The 23,405-nt window shown below is 31.7% G+C and overlaps 1 protein-coding gene across 5 annotated transcripts in view; it reads left to right on the top strand.

The window, feature by feature from the left end:
- LOC148623836 (endoplasmic reticulum membrane-associated RNA degradation protein-like) overlaps positions 1-23,405 on the top strand; it is a 51,690-nt gene that overhangs the window by 6,002 nt on the left and 22,283 nt on the right. For all 5 annotated transcript variants that reach the window (XR_015919519.1, XR_015919517.1, XR_015919518.1 and 2 more), the window contains exons 3-12: positions 6,015-6,187; positions 7,637-7,738; positions 8,498-8,587; positions 9,359-9,456; positions 10,148-10,266; positions 10,880-11,097; positions 12,722-12,751; positions 14,261-14,326; positions 14,970-15,146; positions 15,846-15,929. Coding sequence is in view for 2 of the 5 variants with exons in the window: in XM_088566028.1 (XP_088422154.1) it covers positions 6,015-6,187; positions 7,637-7,738; positions 8,498-8,587; positions 9,359-9,456; positions 10,148-10,266; positions 10,880-11,097; positions 12,722-12,751; positions 14,261-14,326; positions 14,970-15,146; positions 15,846-15,929 (1,157 nt within the window). In the remaining 3 variants the exon portion in view is untranslated. The remainder of the gene's footprint in view (positions 1-6,014; positions 6,188-7,636; positions 7,739-8,497; positions 8,588-9,358; positions 9,457-10,147; positions 10,267-10,879; positions 11,098-12,721; positions 12,752-14,260; positions 14,327-14,969; positions 15,147-15,845; positions 15,930-23,405) is intronic.

The following is a 23,405-nucleotide window of genomic DNA, read 5'->3' as shown; positions in this document are numbered from 1 at the left end:
CAGGTTGCATATATATTGTACTAAGCTTCCAATAGGGGTGCTGTAATTGTGGGATATCATGTTATCTATGTAGCAAAACAATATTTAATTAATGTCAATTAGAATTACAGTTAAAGTGAAATAAGAAATTGTAAAAACATCTGAAAGAGTAATCAAGGGAACCAAGATTCTAGTGAAAATCAAAAGAATGTAATCCAGGGACAAAGGCCAGACATGGGAAACAGACACGCAACAACAAAGAACATAAAATAACCAAAATATTACATACAAAGTAACGAAAGTAATTGAGCAATTTAGACTCCACTAAAAACTAGGAGCATGGACCAGGTGCGTCAATAGGGTAAGAGTCCTCTGCTTTTCTAGAAACACCTCCTAGTTGTTTATAAAAAGTCAAGTTTGGGATAGTCGAAAGAGTAAAGGAAAACTATGACACATTGAACAAATCAGTTTTCATGGTGCAGATGGATACACTGTAACAATCCATGAGTTCATGATATTGACCATAAAATTTCTGTAGTGATGACTTCAATCTTGTAGCAAAACGACCCTATTCCAGAAGCCTAATTGTAAGTCTAGCATGATACAAAAAATCTGTGTAGTTACAGCAAGCTCTGGCATAGCTTATGAGTTGTGATATGAAAGGATGCTGAAGGGATGTTGCCACAGATAAAAGGAAAGTTGACAATACAAAATGAGTAGTTATCACGTTTGTCGTATAGTTTGGTCAATTGTTTTCCTTTACTATTAATCTCTAAGTGTAGGTCAAGATATGAGACTGACTTCACAGTGTCTGTAGCATCCTTTATATCAAGTATCAAATCACATTACACATGAAATTACACTTGTATGGCATTTGAACACTGTCATTTCAAAGACATTTACACCAATATTCATGAAACACTTTAAGCAGTTTCCATGAAACTTTTGGTAAAATTATTAATTTCCATTTATGTATGTTTCTTTTCATTTTCTGTGATGTTATGATATGCGATCGTATTATGTTATGATGTTGTCGGCATCATTGTTGTTGTCCTTACCATTGTTAGATTTTTCCTTTTTGTGTGATTAATTTAGTTGTAGTGGACTAAATTTTGATTTATTGGGTTTTTTTTGCTGCACAAGGAAGCTTTCTATATAAAATGGGGTCACTGAGCCATACTGTTCTGCAGGGAAACAAAAGGGTAAAATAGGTGTTTATTTAAAATTGATGTAGGTTTACTTCTCATTCAATTTTGACTTTTTAATTTGTTTCTGTGATAAGAATATTCAACATTGTTTAAATATTATTTAGCATTGTCAGCCTATGGGGGCCAAAGTGGGACACATCCTAAAAAAATTGTTTTTGGTTCCTGGTCTGGTTTAAAAAAAAAAAAATTTCCTGATGAAGATCCCTTCTGCATTTTTCAATCAGATTTCAGATATCTCTCATGGTTTTTGAGTTATGTGACATAGGGGGTCAAGCCCCAAATAAATCAGCTTTTTTATTTTTGGTGCAATTCTGAAATTTTTTAATGGATTCCTCATGAAAATTCCTTACTTCATTCAGAACTCTCTTACCATTTTGAAGTTATAAGGGGTCTAATTCGGCAACCCCCCCCCCCCCCCCAAAAAAAAAAAAAAAAAAAAAAAAATCAACTTACTGGTGTGATTTTGAACATTTTTTTTTATTACATTCCTCATGAAAATTCTTGCTAGCATTTCTCAGTTAGATTTCAGATATCACTTACAGTTTTCAAAATATGAAGGGCCAAAGGTAAGGTGACTCTCGGCTGACTACTTCATTACACTATGTAGAATAAAGCAAGAACCAGTTTAGGCCAAAGGGGGCCTCATCCCAAAAAACATTATTTTATTTTTGGTGTAAATTTGAATTTTATTTTTTTATTGGATTCCTTATGAAAGTCTCTGCCATTACATGACTTCTGAGAGGAATACTTAGCAAATTTACTGTTTACAGAATTAAATTTCAAAATATTGTTTTATCCAAATCAGTTGTTCTGTCCATAATGAACTGTAAAATCCCTCTGTTAAGTGTGTCAAAAACTAATATTTGGTCCTCACTGTCCTCAAGTGAACAGAATTGAACTGGCTATGGTATTATCATTCTGCATGCAGCAAAGCTTTTTATTATATTTTTGTGTTAAAGGACTTTATGTATAAACTAAAGACTCCGAGGAGCCTTAATTGCTCACCTGGAAACCAATGCTTTGTTTGGCTGATTGAACAATGAAAGTTAATTTTCTGACGTATTCCAGCTGATAGAGCAATCCCAGTTTGACCTTGTGGTATAGATTATTGTGGAACAATATCACAGACATTCATTTGCTTTTAGTGGAGTTATATACCGGTAGTTAAATTTTATGAAATTCTTGTTTTTTTTTACATTTTTTGAGCCAAAATTCAAAAACTGTTAGACCTTGATCTCCAATATCAATACCAACCTTCCTTTTGTGGTTTGGAACTTTGTTGTAAACTGTTATAAAGATCAACCAAATAATATTACATTATCATACAAAAAAAAACAAATGTCTCTGGGCAACATTGACACAAAAGATGACAGGGCCATTCTATTATATGACTGCATTTTTTTGCTGTTGTATATAAACTTTTGTTTGATCCCTATGGTCTGTTTTGAGTAACCCCAGTCATAAGTTGTCTAAGCCTAATGGTTTTTGTGAAATTTACAAAAAAAACTGACTCATATGGTATATTTTTAGTGTAGGCAGCCATGTTTGTCAATGGACAAAAAATCCCAGTTCAGTTCTTGGTAGGATACTCTAGGGAACATTTATACCAAGTTTGGTTCATAGTGGTCAGATAGTTTCAGAGGAGAACATATTTTATATTATATGGTTTAAACTTATAAAGGCCTTCAAAAATAACCAATCGGTCAAGTGCTACAGAATCTTTTCACAGAAGTCATTGCCAATGAAAAACAATAATTTATGCTTAATTTTGCTTCACTTTGATTGATAAAATGATTCACATGACAATGCATACAAATATCTTGTTAGGTTCAGTGGGTTATCAACTATCACTAAACAATATCCAAGTCTCCATAAAAGAACTGCATGTATTTGCTTTTAAACTGCAACAAAAACTTTTGTCTGATTTTTTCAGGTGTGTGATTCAGGCAAGAATAATTTGTTTCGGGAATCTGTCAGTTTCAATATAATCATTATGTTCTGGTTTTGAAATCTGTGTTTGACCCAGTCATTTTGTAATTATGAACTCTCAATTTCTGAATGAAATAATTTTGTAATTGCAATCTGAGGCCAGTCATTTTGTTTTTGTGAACTGTCAGTTTTGAACCCAGTCATTTTGTTATTGTTAACTGTCAGTTTCTGAATCCAGTCATTTTGAAATTGTAATCTCTCAGTTTCTGAACCCAGCCATTTTGTTACTGACATCTGTCAGTTTCTGAACCTATTCATTTTTAGCTCACATGGCCAAAGGCCATGTGAGCTATTGCCATCACTTGGCATCTGTCATTGTCCGTCATAAACAATTTTTCAAAACTCTTCTCCTCAGACACTACTTGACCAATTGGAACCAAACTTTGTATGAATGTTCCATGGGGTATCCTGCATATAACTGATATTTTTGATCCCTCAGAAAACATGTCTGCCCTTACTAAAAATGGAATATAGGGGTCAGACAGTAGTTTTTCGCATATATATCCAAAATTATTAGGTTTTGCTAAATCCTGACATAGTGAAAGTATTCAGCATTATCAGATCTATCAGCGGTCAAATTTTCATTTTAATCTATTAAGCCATGTTGGAGTCATTGCCTTTTTTCAACGTTTTTTTTGCTATTTTTGATGTTATTTCTTTCAAAATCTTCTCCCCAGACACTACTTGACCAACTGAAACCTAGGTACAAGTGTTCCTAGGAGTATCCTGCATAAAACTGTTGTGGGTATTTTTGATTTGTCGGAAAACATGGCCGCCATTACTAAAATAGAACCTGGGGGTCAGACAGTAGTTTTTCACATATATCTCCAAAATGTTTGATTTAGCTAAGGTAGTACAATACAGTTAGGTCTTCTCTGAAAATTTGGTCTCATTTTGTTGAAATAAAGCTGTTTTGAGGCAGTCCACACAGAAATTTCTAGTGTTTTGTCATAAAAAAGTGCATATTTTTTAAATACTTGGTGTGTGGAGGTTCAAGTCATTTATAAGTAATTTAGTGATTATTCTTATAAAATCCAGTAGCCATGGTAACATACTGAAAAAAATTTTACTGAGTTTTAGTACAAATCATGGGTGCCTTTCCAAAACTAACAGCCAAATACTGTTTTATAAAATATCAGGCACTTAGACACTACCACAGGATGAAAGCTTACATGGAGTAGGTGGAAAAAAGGTAAAAATAATAAGATCCTTTTCTATTCATTCTCTCACAATTTTAGTCCCAAAAGTTCGTGCAAAATAAGGTATTTTGAAAATCAGCCATCTGATGCTGAGGAGAGAACCTAATACGGCAGGGGACTGAAACATTCCGGATACCATTTGTAAACACCTGTTTACCATAACATATATTACATCTGTCTTTGTATAAATGCTTATCTACATGTAATCAATATATCCACCAAATTTCAATTTTTAATTTTAAGTTTTACAAAATTTGACCAGGGTGTGCAAAACAGTGCGCCTTAATGTAACTGTATAGTGCATCCTAAATTCTGACAGGAAAAAACTCTTTAGCATGATGAGATCTATCTGTGGGCAAATTTTCGATATAATCTGTTAAGCCATGTTGGAGTTATTGCCCTTTTTCGACCTTTGTTTAGCTATTTTTAATATTATTTCTTTCAAAAATCTTCTCCTCCGACACTACTTGACCAATTGGAACCAAACTTGGTATGAATGTTCCTAGGGGTATCTTGCATTGAACTGCTGTTACTAAAAATAGAACATAGGGGTCAGACAGTAGTTTTTAGCATATTTCCAAAACCGTTAGGTTTAGCCAAATTCTATCAATAGCTGAAATGATCCTTTTTATTAGGACTTCAAATGTCTTCAGGGATAAAAGTTGTCAGAATACTCCTTGTAAGAGTTATTGCCCTTGGAAGGGGAAAATTTTTTTTTTTACAGTTTTCATCCAATATCTTGAAAACTATGATAGATAGAAAGAAATTTCAATTGCTGAAATGATTCTTGTGATAAGTCCTACCAAAGTGTTCTTGAGTCAAAATTGTTGGACAGCTTCTTAATAAATTTATTACCCTTGAAAATAAATTTCAACCAGGTGAGGCCCCGTGCAGGTCCGGGTGTTAAAAGAATAGGCCTGCAGCAGCGCTAAGCTTGTCGTAAAAGGTGACTAAATAGTGCTCAGAACCCTAGCCCGGGGCTAGGGCGCTTTGCCCACAGAGCAACTGGGATGTGTGCCCCAGGTGGTTGAATGGGGTACCCCTGGCGTGTTACATGCTGGGGTTGTCAGGCTATGATACGGAAAACCTGACTACAAACCATAGTGGTGCACTGTGTTGGGAAAGATGCCACGTTCCTCACACGTTAAAGAACCCTACTGTGGTATTCTCCCGGAGTAGGAACCATAGGGCTCCGCCACATGAGGCTAAATTGCCCGACCCTACCCACCTCTCCCTATTTCCAGTGGCAATAAAAATTTGTTGACCCCATTGTCCTTGTGTCCCATCCCTTTTTCATTTCATCATCATTTCATGTTCATTTTATCATCAATTTCATTTTCATCGTCTGAATATAGCTGAAATATTGCTGCTCGGACATTAAACCCCAACAAACAAACAAACAATCAACCAGGTGAGCGATTCAGGGTCGTGGGAGCCTCTTGTTTTGTTATTGGAATCTGTCAGTTTCTGAGTCCAGTGATTTTGTTATTGCAGTCTGCTAGATTCAAGTTATCAGTCCTATCTGCCAGTTGTCATTGTGTTCTTTAAATAGTTTTGCTTTAGTTAATTAAGTCTGAGAACACACACTTTACATAGACACTATAAACATAGCTAATGCTTTTGTAAATTTTTGTTTTAGAGATTAATGCCTCAGTAGATATTGATGACCAAGAAACTACTGAATACTTTAAAAAATGTGCCTATGGATTGGGATTTTTGTTTCAAGAATGTGAACAAGTGATACTAAGTACAGATGTGAAAGATTTGTCTAAGCAATATAAAGAGTTGATTTTCTGGACAAATCAGGATAAGGTAATTAGGTTGAGTTTTAATGAAGGTTTGGTCATTGATGATTCTAAATTGTTCTAAGGGATACAAGGAAAAATAAAAAAATTATCAGTGAGGGGAAACATGAACAAAAGCATACAGTGAGGAAAAAAACAACATATCTAGAACAAGTTACATATAACATAAAAAACTCAAAATTAAACCAGCAGCATGAATTCTTCAGAAAACCAACCATGAACTCCTTGTTTGTTAGCTCACCTGGCCATCACTTGGAATCTGTTGTTATGCTCGTCGTCAATTGTCTTCGTTAACAATTTTCAAAACTCTTTTACTCTGACACTACTTGACATATTGGAACCAAACTTGGTATGAATGTTTGTGAAGCCATGTTGAATATTCCTTTGAGTATCCTGCATAGAACTGATGTTGGGATTTTTGATCTATTGAAAAAATGGCTGCTGTTACTAAAAATAGAACATGGGGGTCAGACAGTAGTTTTTTGCATATTACATCTCCAAAACTGTTAGGTTTAGCCAAATTCTTTCAATTGATGAAATGATCCTTATTATAAGGCCTACAAAAGTCTCCAAGGGATCAAAGTTGTCAGATGATTCCTTGTAAGTGTTATTGCCCTTGAAAAGATGAAAAAGGACAGTTTTTGTTTTTTTACAGTTTTCAACCAAAATCTTGAACACTGTAATGGATAGAAAGAAACTTTCAGTTGCTAAGTGATCCTTGTGAAAAGTCCTATCAAATTTTTCTTAAGTGAAAAGTGTTGGATAACTCCTTGTTAAATTTATTTCCGTTGAATGACAAAATTTAACCAAGTGAGTGATTCAGGCTCTTGTTTTATGAAGAAATTATATTAATTTGATGTAAGCATGAAACTGCTTTTACTTGGTAACAGTTTAATAAGATGAGCGTAAATATGTACATCTTTGGTAAGTACTCTTATACTTCCATTAAAATCTTGAGTTCACTAATTGATTTAAGTTAATAGCATTGTACATGTAAGACCATTGGAAACATTTACATGTCTGAGTGCCTCATGTTTGTCTTAATTTCAATACACATGAAAAAAATAAAACAGTTTGGAAAAACCTTCATACAGTACTACTGAGTACAAAATGTTTAAAGTTCTGTGGTATTGAATTGATGTGGTTTATTTTAACTTGTTATATGTGTGTAAGACCCTAACTATCATTACCAGGATTGGTTTTAAGGATGATCCCAGTAAAATTGAAAGTTGAATGTCATATTGTCATTTACAAAATCTTCATGTATTACAGGATAAAATATTAAGAAGGAAATTTCAAGACATGCAGCTTTACACCCACTGTGGTTGCTTCCATAAGGCCTATGGTAATAATTGTAGTTCTGCGAATGGTGTCTTAACAAATTAAGAAACTAATAACTCCTTTTAACAGTACTAGAAGTTGTGTAATTGTAATAAGAGTTTTATTTTTTCATTAGGTAATAACTGAATGTTACAAACTTGTGAAATCTGAGAGTTTGTTGGAGAACTATCTTGCATTACTTCTTCTGACATCTTGTTTGGAGAGAGCTCTTGGTGATGTAAGTACAATCAGCTTCAAATAGACATAAGATTTTTTAGCACTAATTTTGATATGAGTTGCTGAGGACTGAACAGGTGGTAAAACGGTGATAAACCAAAGTCAAAGACGTATGACTGGTTTTTTTCAATGTCATAGATAAGTTTTACCCAACTTTACAGATGTCACAACCAAATTTGGCTCAAAAACAGTTGCCACTTTGTGTAATACATAGGCTGTGTCTTTTCAAATATGAAGAAATAGGTCATATTAGAATCAAAATAAATAACAGGGTAAACTAATGCAACATAAATGGTCAGCCGTGGTAAAACAATGATAAAATGGAGTTTTTAAATTAAGTTAATTTCTTTTTTTTTCTGATTTGGCTTCTATATGAATCTTGAAAACCATTATAGATGGAAGGAAACTTTTAGTTGTTGTGAAAATATAATGAATTTATTGAACTTGGCCTCTAAAATAATAATGATTTCCTCCTCTACTGACAAATATAACAAATTTTGAATGTTGATAATTTCTACCTGCTTGCATGTTAAGTTTAAATTGTTTGATAGATTCTTGTTCAAGTTTATTTCCCATATAGGATAGGGGTTTATTTTCTAAAAAAAACTAGTACTGAGATATGTGTCCTATTTAGCTAGTTCACAAGTTCATTATCTTTAGAGCCTAGAGCTATAAGGTTAAATGTGTACTTTGGTCAGATGGAATTACTTTGGGGATCTTTATATGATTCCTTCACATCTTGTCTATTTATATGTTGCAGGTTTATTTATCAAAGAACAAATTTTGTCCTTCTCTTCTGAAAGATTTGCTGGCCTCAGAATTTCTACAGAAAACATTTGGGGATGTTCCAGTAAGTGTTCATGTATCTAAAAACAAACTTCATATTGAAGAAAACAAAGAACTTGTTCATCATAAAAGCTACAAATGTTTCTGAATTTAAACTTTTTTTATTTTTTTGTGTGAGATAAGTTTTAGTGCATGGATATACTTGGAAGTTTAACACAAGTTTCTTACCATGAACTGCGTGACTGATATTGATTTACCTAAGGGTAGTGGTGTGAACAAGTAAAGAATAAAAGTGTAAAAAGAGGCAAAATGCTAAATATTTAACTATATTCCAATGCACCAATGCTTGGAGATTGTACCATACTTTTTGAACTAGGCATAATTATCCATGTGCGATATCCTTATTGTGTGTGACCTTATAGTGAAACATTTTATGATTTGCCATGAATTCAAAGGAATTTTATCAAGCAGATCATTCTAAATTGGTGTTAGAATCACAAAATTATTCTATAAGTGAGAAAAAGAATCATACACCTAGAAAATGCAAGACTAGGAAATCTCAGACACCCTATGGTAAGATTTCAATTTTCTCTAACATGGCAAAGTCTCATTAGAGAACTTAGAATCTTACCCTTTGGTGTCTGAGATTTCTTTGTCTTGCATTCTCAGTGTTCATAGATTCTTAATGTCTTTACTCTCCACAGAGAGGTATACCTAAAATTGGTTTTAATTATGAAACTTCTATAGTTAGTTCTTTATAAATTTCATATACATGGAGGGATGTAATCAGACCATCTGTGTCATTCCACCCCAATAATTTCAGAAATTTGTTTAGGTTCAGACACTGAGGGCTGTAATTGGACCACCTGTATCATTAAACCTTAGAAATATTGTGTGGCATGGATTTCCTGCAGAACAAGAAATATCTAGAAGGTATAGATGTTTCTGTTAATAATTATTTTCTTTTAGGGGCAAATTCTCTGCTTAACTCCTCACTTTGAAATTAATATTAAAACAACTTGAAGATATGGACAAAGATGAAGAAGAAGAAAAGGGAGAAGCAAAAAAGAAACAGCATAAAAAATAGAATACTGAAAGAATGATCAAGGACTCCATTGAAAATAAAGAGCTACACTATTAGTACCTGATTAGCCTATCCCTTTTTGCTCATTTTTATACTCAGCCACACAAAGTGGTGAGTTATTATTGGATATCTTCCAAAAGTTGTGTTTTTGTCAGCCCTGATATTTTTTCCCTTATGATTTCCAAATGTAAACTTAAATTTTTTTCTAACTTTTCATACTAGTAGTTATCGAATAAATCATGAAATATAAATCAGCTTTACCCATTTTAAGTTGTTTTTACCCCCCCCCCCCAAATATAAATAAATGATAAAAATTTGATGAATTTGAGTTATCTCTCTTTGAATACGAATAGGTGAAATTAATTAGAATTATCTTTTTTGGAGGGCTGAAAAATGGTTAGTTATATTATTTTAACTGATAAGATTAACTGCTTGTTCTTCTCTGATATGAAACTTGATTTAATATTGATATTTGTACTGGTCCTAAAAGAAGTAGATGTCTAATACAAGTGTTAACAATTAAATATTTTTTTGTTCTAGATATACCTGCTTTCTGCTGATAGTTTTCCCCAGTTTGAACCAGTTCATCAATTTCACAGTGATACACAGAGAACCAGTAATATTCACACAGGAAAGTTTATACTCAGATCATCTGCCAGGTAATACTAATTTTCCATAAATGAAAATGTTATAAAAATATTCCTTGCTTGATCCATTACAGGTTAAAATAGAGCCATTAATTGCTCATGGATACAAGATGTTATTTTCAGATTGAGTTATAAATTGCCAAAGGATTTAAGTCATTATTTCAGATAGAATTATTAATTGGCAATAGATTCAAGTTTTTCCTTTGGACTTTTATTTGTTTTGCGAGGTCTGATTAACACATGGATAAATTCTGGAAAAAAAACAGTGTTTAATCCTATATAGAATTTTAGTTGCCAGTGGTTACAAGATGTTAGTTTTTAGATGGTTTTAATAAGTCTATATGGAATTTCAATTGAACAATTTAGTTTGTCCATGATGAAACTGTATTGTATGAATAAGGAGGTATTTTTCTCAAGTGATATTAACTTTGTTCACAGTTAGATATAAATATTTTCTTTTCATAAACTACTTAGTCAAGCCAAAATACATGGGTATTTGTAACATATATCTGATTTGTCAGTTTTTGGTATTTATTGCCCATTCACAAAACTTCTTAAGAAATAACAGTCTTTCAGTTTGTTTTTCTTGTTGTTTTTTTGTTTTGTTTTTTTTTTTGTTTTCTAGAAACTAAAGACATTTCTCAAGATGAGTTAAAGACCTTTTTGAAGTGTAGTGATTTTATTCCATCATACCAGTTAAGATTGTGGCAGTATGCTGTAGATTTATATGTCACTGGACAACATGGGAAGGCTGTAGTTTTATTGTTACCTCTATTGGAACATGCGCTCAGAAGCCTATTTACCAGACTCAATAACTGCCATGAAAGGACTGTCACAGCAGAGGTATGATTAATGTCTAGTAACCATTCTGAATAGACTAAAAAATCGAGATAGACAAATGCCTAATTACCAAACTCATTAACTGCCCTGAAAGAATAGTCACAACCTAGAAAGACAAATGCCTATTTAGCTGACTCAATAACTGCCCTGAAGGGACTGTCACAGCCCAGATAGACCAGTCTGTTGTTTACCAGACACAATAACTCCCTGGTAGAACTGTCACAGCCAAGATAGACAAATGTGTTATTTACCAGACTCAATGAGTGTCACTGCCCAAATAGACCAATGTCTTGTTTACCAGACTCATTGAGTGTCACAGCCCAGATAGACCAATGTGTTGTTTACCTGACTCAGTTACTGCCCTGGTAGAACTGTCACAGTCCAGACAGACATATGTTTTGTTTACCCGACTCGATAACTGCCCTGGTGGAACTGTCAGTCTAGACAGACCAATGTGTTGTTTACCAGACTTAAAAACTACCTTGGTAGAACTGTCTTATCCCAGACAGACCAATGTGTTGTTTACTAGACTCAATAACTGCCCTAGTAGAACTGTCACTGCCCAGATAGACCAATGTGTTGTTAACCAGACTCTATAACTGCCTGGTAGAACTGTCACAACCAGACAGATCAATGAGTTGTATACCAGACTCAATAACTGCCCTGGTAGAACAGTTACAAACCAGATACACCAATGTGTTGTTTACCAGACTCAGTAATTGTCCTGGTAGAATTGTCACAACTGAAGTAAGATTTCTCACAAGTAGTTCTGTAAGTGATATCACCCCTGTATATACATTGTAGTTTCTTTAAATTGACTGTTATTAACAAACCAAATATTACCACCATCCTATTGTATGAATTACTTGTATATTGATGTCAAAATTACTGTTTTTATTTTAAAACTGATTTTTTACAAAAAAAAAACAAGGTAAGTTATTCAATAATTATTATATTACAGTGTCATATGTTTATATACATATCAATCATTTAAATTATATTGTGGTTATTTGTGAACATTTATGACAAATATCGAAAAATGAATTTTACCTGCTGTACTAAAGCAGTATTTGCTTTCGTTATACCCCTTGCAGGGGTACAGTGCTTTTTTATCCATTCGTCTGTCCATCTGTCTGTCATAGCATTTTATGACCTGGGTGGTACCTCCATTTTTAGACAGACTTCCTTCTCAATTAAGTGAATATTAAGTAGCAACAGAAGCCTACACAGTACTTAATCATGGAAGACCACTATTTAGGAAGTATAATAGGGACTTAGTTTCAGGTCATCTTTTTATAATTTCCTACAAACTTTGGTGAATGTTGAGTAGCAAAAAAAATGGGATTAATTTTCATAGAAATTGGTCAAGGAGGACCCTTCTTTAGATATAGTTAAGTCTTTAAGGACTGACTTTCCAAGGAGTGCCAATGATTAAATATTGGCACATGTGGTACTTTGAGCATGCTCACTGCAATGTGTACATACTTTGTGTAATAACTTCTTCTATAAATTTTAAACTTTGCAAACCTGTATGCAAATGTTGAAGATATGTGTTGACAAATACATGGTAGTCTTTTATAAAGCTAAGTTCTTTATGCAATGCTAATTTTTATTCATCTACTTATAGGCCAAAACACTGTATACAACACTTGATCAGGTAAGAATAAAATTCTTTGAAACATATCTATCATGCCTGTCACTCTTATTCTCAAGTAAGTCATTTCTGACAAGCCACTAAGGCTTTCCTTTTTAGGATGATAATCTCTCTGCATGATTAGTTATCATGCTGAAGTTTTTGTTATTTACAGTGAAACCTGTCTAAATTGAACCTCTTTTAGACTGTAGTATTTGTTTGGTTTAGACAGGTGTTTAGTTTACCATTGTTCAAAATACATTCATGAATTGATACAAATGGACTTCAAAAAGTGTCTGGTTTAAACAGTTTTTTGGTTGATTCAGTTCAGACATTTCACTTTATTTTATATACTTACAACTCTCTGTACATATATACATCTCTATGGCAAAAAATCTGGACAAAAATGGCTGTTTTCTAATATTAAAAAAATGATATTTTAATATTACAGATTTGATTTCTAATATCACAAAACTCTTTTTTAATATTAAAAAATCAGTTTTAAATATTATAAATTCAATTTGTAATACTATGATCTTACGATTTTTTAATATTAGAAATTGATTTTCTAAAATTAGAAAATGGATCTCTTGTGTTAAGTTACAATTTTTTAATATTAGAACATCATTTTGTAATATTAAAAGATGTGACTGATTTTGCAATATTGCAAAGTGATTTTTTAATATTAGAAATTCATTTTCCAATATTACAAATTCTTTTTCTATAATTACAAATTCAATTTGTAATATTGCAAAATGTGTGATATTTTAAAATATTACTAAATACAGAATTTGTAATATTAGAAAATATATTTTTAATATTACAAAATGAATACTTTCTGATATTAAAAAAATGATTTTGCAATATCAAAAAAATTATGTTTCCTAATATTAAAATATATTTTTTTATATTACAAATTTGATTTCAAATATCACAAACCTGTTATTAATATAAAAAAAAAATCATTTTTTTTATATTAAAAATTAAATTGAACTTCTAATATTAAAAAACGATTTTTTTTTATATTAAATTATAATTTTTTAATATTTGAAAATTATTTTGTAATATTAAAAAATATGACTGATTTTTCAACATTGCAAAATGATTTTTTAATATTAGAAATTCATTTTCCAATATTACAAATTCAATTGTAATATAAGAAAATATGTGTTATTTTATTATATAACTAAATCAGGAATTTGTTATATTAGAAAATTAATTTTTAATGTAACAAAATGAATTTCTGACACTAAATATATTTTGTTATATTAAAAGAATGATTTTTTTTATATTAAAAATTTATTTTCTAATATTACAAAATATTGATTTTTATCCACTTGGGCTTACTATACATCGCTAAGGATCAGTAGCTACATTTGACTTACACTTTTACATTGTTGGTTCACTTTTAATGACAATTTTTATACTGTTAATATCCTTTTGACAAGAATGAACAAATACGATTTTCACATTGATTTCTTTTATGAACAAATGAAAGTTTTATAATTATATACAGTTACTATATATCTGTAGATACTGGATCAGTTTGTGAGAGAAGATGAGAATAAACTACCCAATCAGCTAGGTCATCCTGTTATGGTAAGTTTTTACAATCAATAATAATAATGAACCCCTTCTAGCAGCCACTTTATCCCATCCATGTCATAGCTAAGAACTGGTCAAAGTGGGTAAATCCTTAAAATAAGAGCATGTTGCCACAAACATGAAATGATTTAGGGATAATTGTCACAATCCTGACTTCATGCAAGCATGTGGAAATAAATATTTCAGATTTCAATTAATTTAGTTATAGAGCATTAAAACTGTTGTAAAATTTGTCACATGGAAATAATTGCAGTATAATGCAAAATTAAATTGTGTCTGCAGTTGGGAAGTGTCACATGAACAAAAATATGTGAGTGCCATAACTCATGTAGAATCAATTGAAGTATGATAGGATCATGTATATGTGATGAAGATAAATCCTACAAAGTTTTCTCATCAGGGTCTCTGTAGTCATCCATGATGTTGATGGTTGAGGGGTATTTTGTCACAACTGTTGCAGCTTTTTTTGTAACTAACTATAACAATGTCTTATGCAGTGTAAAAACACAAGATTTTCCCTTTGAACTGTATAAAAATTTTACACACTTCACATTCTATGTTTACAAGACCAAGTGACTCATCATTTACACCTTCCTTAATTGAAAAGCTACAAATAAATAAAATTTTCACATTTTAGGATATACTACTGGATTTGTTTTGCTACCCTTGTGGACCTAGAATCAGGGATAAATTAAGCCATGGAGAAGCTGATGTAAATAACTTCCCTAGGTCTCTCTGTACAGTAGTTTTAGTTGTAATTATCCATATAGCTGGGAGATACAGAAAAGTAGAGTTTGTGAATTTCAATGATATGGTAAGAACTCAGGATTCTAACAGTGGTTAAGTGTAAACAAGGAAAAACTAATGTGGTATGGTACTTACAATGATAAAGTTCAAACTAGGAAGGATTGAAGTAGTAAGGAAAGAATTTAGGATACTAAGAGGGATAAAGTTAAAACTAAGAAGATCTATAGTGGTAAGATAGGAACTCAGCAGTCCTTTTCAAAATAATTCAAAAGTGTATAATAAATTGTAAGTTATGATTTCATAATGGATTAAGGTATCGTAGTGTCATAACTTACGACTAATTTTACTTTTACAAACTTTTTTGAAAAGGACTGCAGGATACTAAAACTAGTGAAGTTTTTTTTTATCAAAAGCTATTCTCCAGTGAAGAGTTGTCTTTCTTGTCAAACATTTGAAAATAACTAAGAACATCAACACTTCTGGTTGATTTGTTTATTTCTGTAACCTATAGAACGTTTAGTAGCCTAGCATTAAACTACATTAGTCAACATAACTGGTATGTTGTTACACACATAACAAATATATTTTACAAAGTTTGGTTTGAAGATTTTGTTGTCATCATGTACTTACACTTATTTCTTTCTACACTAAGTTTTAATATGACCGCAAAAAATAAGTAGTTATGGTGAAATGACTGAACATGATTTGACCTTGAAAGCCTATTATTGTTAATTTTAAGCTCTGTTGTTCTTCTTTCCTTGTTTAGCAACAGGAATGGGTTCAAAGAATAAACAGATGGGTTAACCAATATGAATCTATCTTCCATCCTGTGTCATTACTCAAGTCAAAGGTAATGTTATCAATCTTTTTGAAGATGGAATGAATAACATGTATACAGTGGCTTATTGAAATCAATAATTAAAAAATCATTTGAATAAAATAGCCTTCATGCTTCTGTAACGATTATTACATAACATTAGTTATTTATTATAAAATCAAATTTAATTGAGTTTTGTATAAAATCACAGCAGATTGATTTTAAAAGTTTCACTCACCCAGACCAAAATGCCATGTGAGTAATAGCTATCACTAGCCAGCATTGTAGTTATCATCTATTGTGGTTTTATTTTTGTCCTCCACGACACATCACAAGGGGACATGAAAATCTGGGTGTCCGTCTGCCCTCCTGTGTTTTACACACTTTTTTTGTAATGCTCCTACCAAATAAGTTTGTGTTTTGTATGTAGCTTTATTACGAAGAGTTACAGATTAAGTACGACTTTGGTTACGGTTGAATGATTTTTATGGAAGTTATGGCCTTGGACTTAGCAAATTTCAGTGAATTTAAAGTTTTCCTCACTTTTTTTATGCGTGGAACATTGGAACGCTGTTCTTTTATTTTGTAAGAATCTCCTCTAAAGCCACTGTTCGGATTGCAATGAAAAAAAAACCATCATCCTAGAATGAATTGTTGCTGTTTGTATTACTCAAATACTGCAGCTTCAGAGGATATATGGCTATATCTGTATTGTTGCTTTCCATCATTCATATTTACATGTAAAAATAAGACTACTATTACCTTGTTTTTTTTACAATAAAAGATCAGTTATAAATGTTAGTTAGAAAAGGTATTTTTAACATTCTTGTCTGCATCATTGTAAGTTTTGGTTGAATTGGCCTAAGCATTTGGGGTTTATTCAGTTTTAAAGCAGATATCTTAAAAAATTATAAATTATATAATTGTTATTTATAATTCATAAATTTACATTTATCCTACTATGAGGTTATTTGTTAAACGAATAAAGGTATACGGTTATTTTTTTGCTGTATCCGTACATTAGCAGGTTATCGACTTTCTGGCTCCTCCCACTCACATGATCGGTGGAACTACTTTTTTCTGGTATGCGTAAATTAATCATGGCCGCCACCATAGATACAATATAAACAAATTGCGATTGTGTATCCGGTTAATCTTTTTTTTTTTTGCTGTTTTATTTTGTTTTCACCTGATTGAAATAAAAGATTTTATGTAAACCAAATAATGATTTTGTTTGTATTTTTTTCACCGTCATATATATGGCAAATCCCAAATCTCGTTCACATTTGATTCATTATCAGTTTGCAGACCACTTCCCCTGTCATTTCAGTCATGTCGGACTCAGAGCCAGAGTGTCCGTCACAATTTAACATAAACTGGTCCCCACTTGAAGAAATTGAAGCATAACAATATGATAAAACTCTTGAAGAGACAAATGACCAGGAAACTGTTATGGTCTTGGATTTATTACTGCCTAAACCCCAAGACAATGAATCAGAGGAACACTACATTATAGATCTGCCCATACAACTGCCTCCTCTTCTTCAAAAATCTCAAATATTTCAAATCTAGTGCACAAATTTCACCCCTGAACTCTACTGCCATATACCAAACAGAAACAAGTCAGCTTCCACCTTCCTCGCGAAATTCAAAACTTCAATGTTCTTAATATCAACTTTACAACATTCAAAATATTTGTATTTATTGTTCATTTTACTTATTTGTCTCTTGGAATAAATAAATTTTGATACACTGCTTATTTTCTTCAAACAGCTTTGATGTATTATATGGTGCAGATTGAATTTCAATGTTTACTGAGTCATGCGCCATGCGTATTAATTTTTTTCTTTGGGTTTAACAATCGGGGCTCCTGAGGGGATATGCATTTTAAAATTTTATTTTTAAAATGTCACACGCACAAAACTATTAATATAGCAGGATAAAAACAATATAGGTACATTGTTGAAAATTATTGAAGATGTGTATTCGGCTTGGAACGGGGGAAATAGCTTGTTCTGTCACCTCATCACATGTCTTCAATAATTTTCGACAATGTACCTATATTGTATATGTATATAAAAAAAATTGTATGTAAATTAGAAAAAAGTTTCTAAATAAATTATATCTGTAATATTTTAAGCATATTCAGACAGTTTTTTTTTAAACTAAAGGATCTATCTTTTAACAACAAAATAACGCCATAATTCATTCCTTTTTGTGTTTCCGCAGACAAGATATTTCCCAGTTGCGAAATCAGGCTTTCATTTGCCTTTCGTCTTAATCAAAGCATTTCATCTTAAGTAATGCATTAACCAAAAATCTTAATTTGAATGGAAAAAAAATGGAGGTAAGGTTAAAGCAAAGAGTTATAATTGTCTGTTTCAAACAGATATAAATTCTTATACATTGTATTTGATTGAAAAGTATTACTGGTATAGTATTACTCAGTTTCTTTTAAAATAATGAGTAATGATCGTTTTTTGTAAATTGTTCTTTGGAAAGTATTACCGGTATAGTATTACTCAGTTTCTTTTGAAATAATGAGTAATTATGGTTTTTTGTAAATTGATCTTTGTGCTGATGTGACGGCCAATTTACCGATTAAGACAATATCATAAAAATGCTTTTTAATTACCACTGGTATATTCATGACACAATGGAAGAGGGAGATTTAGTGTGCTGTGAAACCTAGATTTAATCCACCATTTCATTTGAGATGCCTGTACCAAGACAGGATCATAGCGGTACCAGCTTCTCCAGTGGTGTAATATCTTTTTTGCAATCTTATTATGGATTTGATTATGAATGGGACTACAGTGTTCGGTAATTTTGTTGTTACTCTTATTTCCTATTTCTCATAAAATAATATTTTTGGAAGATATACTTAATTACATTGAAAATCAGTTCATTCATTGTCAGATAACTTTAATTAAATTATACTGAATATCTTGAAAGTTTGATATATTATTACTGTCTGCCAGAAGAAGTTTGCTATTTAAAGCTGTCTGCGAAAAAGGGCCCAAAGGGTTGAAAAAGGTGTGGTCTATATTGGTGTAGGAGATCTTTTTCACATTAAATTTTGACAGTTCTTTAATACCCCCACATCTAAAAGTAAGGGCATATTGATGTTCACTTGTCCATTCATCTGTCCTGCATGTGTTGTACGATAACTCAAATATGCTCACATAAATTAAATAGAATCTTTGAAAAAGCATTTTTATACATAGTGGAATGCTGCCACTATTATTTGGGGTTTTTACGGAAGTCTATTTCTGTCATCGTGATAAATAAAAGTCGCTAAAAATTATCTCGAAAAGTCGTGATAATTTGGGTATTTTGTCAATATAAATGACAATTTTATCTCAAAAAGTCACAATAATTTTTCGCAATAGTTAAGATAATTATGTGTCGACCGTTCTATATAATTACATGAATACTGGCGACTTTAAGAGAACCGACGACAACTTGTGCCTTTGACATTAAATATTTTCACGATAAATTATAACAACTTTATACTAATACAACGACTTTATGTGCTAAATATCATAACAAATTGTGATATATTATCTCAACTTGTCCTAAAAGTTATGATATATATCGACATAAACTATCGCAATCTGAGAAGTTAAAGTAGTGTCAACCACAAAACATGTGAATTGCGATATATTATGTGGACTTTTTCTTGAATTAACTTGACTTATTGACTTAATATCTCGTCAAAAGCTAGTTTTTTATGGTAAGTTACGATAACTTACATGAAATTTCGTGTTTGTCGAAGTAATACTTTCAAAATTCAAGTTATTTCACAAAAAAGTTAACATGATTTATCACAATGTATACACTTTGTAGCTGACACTACTTGGCATTTTCATAACTTTGCTTTTGTTACTTTGTATGTATGATTTTAGTTACTTTATGTTCTTTGTTGTGTATGTCTGTTTCCATGTCTGGTCTTTGTCCCTGGATTATTTGGAGGTCTATTTCTGTCACAGGAACTTCCCTATTATTTCTGAACACTACACAAAAATATAGTCCTAAGGTAATTTCTTTTTTATATCAATCAATACTTCTGTTATAACCAGCAAATATGCTTGTTGAGCGCAATGATATTCTATTATTTCGGCAAATAGAATTAATATGTAGTTTTCAAATCAACTGAAGATGTGATGGACTCCTTTTTAGCCTTGAAAGGTATTTAGTAGGAGAGTTAGTCAGTCTCATTAGTGATGTCATATTTACTAATTTGCATATCATTAAGAGTCAAATTGGTTGGCAAATAAACTACATAAGCAATTGACAATTTCATGATTAGAATCCCATTTTTCAAAACTTTATAACTTTGTTATTTTATATCCAATTTTGGTTCTGTAAAATGTTTCATTTTGATAAAATAATTCATATTTTGTATGGGAATTTATATCTCTTTTACTTGAAAAATAAATTTGAAATGATATTTATAGTTTATATGTAAACCTCCATTTTCATATAAAATTATTTTAAAAATTTATGCTCATATAGTCTAATTACTGAATATTTATTTAAAAATTCCATAATGAAAAATAGATTTATTGGAAGTGTATGGAACCAAAAGATTTTTTTAATTACCTTAAAAAATGAAAAAAAGTATGATGATTTAAAGTTGATGCCCCATGCCACTCAATGTATTTTTTGCCAACCAAAACCATATCACATATGATGACATCATGAAGAACTCTCCTATACATTTGCATTTTGAGAATTTAGTTCTTGCAGTAATGAGTCAAGAAGCATTTAATGTGTTAAGCATGTTCCATTTAACATGCTTATTAGTCAAGTTCTCCATCCTATCATTAATACTTTACTATTGATAAACAGGAAGTGAGCAGTGATGTATACCAAGTAAAATTGATGGGAAAATTCTAAATGATGAAAGTGTGTAGTTTTTGAAAATCTTATGTTCATTAAAGAAATTATTTTCAGCTGAAATTGCTCTTATTCAAGTATAATTACAGTGTAGGATAATAATCTGTTAATATAGTTTTTGAATATAAATGAAAATTTTGGATGGGTTTAAATATTTGAGAAAAAGGTGTGATGGAACAAAATCTGTGAATATGTGTGAAGTTGGATCAGTAGTATTGATTGATAAAAGGCTTTTTCCAATAAGAAAGAAACATTGAAAAAGTGTATGTATATGTTGCTGAAAACTCCCTCTGATATTTTGAAGAAGTCAAATTTTCACTTTTGAGTTATTGAATTTTACTAATTGAAATGTGGGGTGTTTTCAGGATTATGCACAATAAATCAAAAAGGCTTCCAACAATTTTTATACACCTATGAAAAAATTGACGGGACGTATTACGGTATACAAATGTTCAGTGTCCGTCATTAACATATCGCACAGTAACTTGAGAACAAATATCTTGAAACTCGTGATAGTTGTTTCTTATGATAGTCAAATGAAATATATACTTATTTGTGAAAATTAGATGAAACTTTTCGAGTAACAGGACTTTGTAACTAAAGAGGGTGTTTTTTTTTAACATGATGCGCCGTATCTCAAAAGCTATTTATGATTATTGCTTAAAACTTTACACACCTGATAGTTATATTAATATTAAGATCTGTATACTTTTTGATGATGATTCAATATTTTATTTTCAAGTTATTGAGTTTTTGTAAGAAAGCGACTGTTTTTTTCACATGTGGCACCGTAACTTGAGACAACTTATCCAAATTCTGAAACTTATAACGGTTGTTTGTTATGATGGTCAAAAGGTATGTATACATTTTTGTGAAAATAAGATTAACACTTTTTGAGATATAGGACATTGTAACTAATTTTTAACATGTCACACTGTAACTTCAGAACATATTTGTGAAAATCAGATTAAATCTTTTTGAGGTTACAGAACTTTGTAACTAAAATCACTATAATGTGGTGGTTCCATTAATGCCCTATTTATTTGGGTTTTTGATCCTTCAGGATCAAAATACGTTATGTCACTGGTCTATCACTGGAACTTCCCTTCTATTTCTGAACACTACACAAAAATATAGGCTTGGGACCGCAGGATTCCCTGGCGGAGTTAATGTTCATTTAAAAAAAGTTATTTCTGTATAGCATGCAGATTTTAGGTCATTTTCACTTCATCAACGGCTGAAATTTATATCTAAATTTATTTTCTATCACAAATTGTCGCCTAGTGAGTTCTCCACATGTATTTCAATGAGGAAAGCTCCCTTCTCAGCATCTTTTCTCATATGAACAGCTGGTGCACTAGTACTTCTCAGCTTCACATATGTCGTTCCTTGTATTATACTTTACTTTTTTACCTTTTCAATATTTAATTTCCTTATTTGTATCTGGCCCAAAAGGTTTTTCTGGCGGAAAAGGATGGCACAGAATTTTTTTTTTGTGCAATTTAAATGTGATGTTTTATCCAATTGCCACAAAAGGACGATGCCCTTTATTTCTATATAACCAGTCATTCACTGTCGATATATATATATATATTATTTAAGTTGCCTATTTATTAATCTAAATATCTCCAAGAAGAGGGCAATAGATGCGATCAAGAAACTTATATAAATCAAAGACTGAAGTCTTCAAAGTCGTCAGAATATTCTCTGCCACTGATTTTGGCTTACTTTCAACATCAACAAATGGCACGAATGTGATATGCCCTAAAACCAAGTGGCTTCCGCTAGAATCTTGGCTCCGTTGATATGATTGTGTACTCTATAACTGTGATGACCCTAATGTTTTCAATGAAAACAACTGGTTACCTGGAACCAGATTGAACAAGTGGCAATGGGTGTATATAGATATTAGAGTCCTGATAATGTATGTATGACCTATATAGTCAATTGTAATGAACCCTTGTGTTTGAATTGGAAACTGGGTAATATCACATCAATTCAATGCTATCTAACCAATCATTTCATCTTTAAATGTAAACTTTCTGTTCTTATACAAGCACAAAACACACATAGCATGTGGAAGATATTTTTAAAAGAGGTACATTTTAGCAATCTTTGGGTTGCTTATGATATTGACCATTGACATTTTTATCTCATATGAAGCTAGAACTATGACGCTATGGTGGTAAACACAGCACAGATCTGCAGCATAATATGTAGTATAAATATATAATTATGCAAATCATATGAGAATGTAAAGTACTGAAATTACAAGTGAAAGAAGTCCCTAACAATATTGGTGACTTAAGAAGGGGTTGCCACTCATTTTTGGCAATTTTTTTACAAGAGGGTAGCATAATCCTGAAACCATCCTGATGTATCACTCACTGTATCATGTATTTTTATTGCGGTTACTGCCTTGTGACATCGGAAGCCTGGACATGACAAATATAAATGAAACTTGGCTTAGACAATGACATAAAAATTTCGATAATCCATTTCGCGGGAATTGTGCCAGTCTGTGGTCTGGTTATATTGCTTCTTGTAATTATCATTCTGTTTGGCTTTTTTGGCCACTTGTAAAGATAATAGAGCTGCATGTGCACC

The sequence above is a fragment of the Perna viridis genome, chromosome 2 (assembly GCF_037379345.1).
Source record: "Perna viridis isolate PV_CMFRI_1.1 ecotype Kerala chromosome 2, ASM3737934v1, whole genome shotgun sequence".
In the NCBI taxonomy this organism is placed as follows: Eukaryota; Metazoa; Mollusca; class Bivalvia; order Mytilida; family Mytilidae; genus Perna; species Perna viridis.
This window is presented reverse-complemented; position numbering and strand designations above follow the sequence as displayed.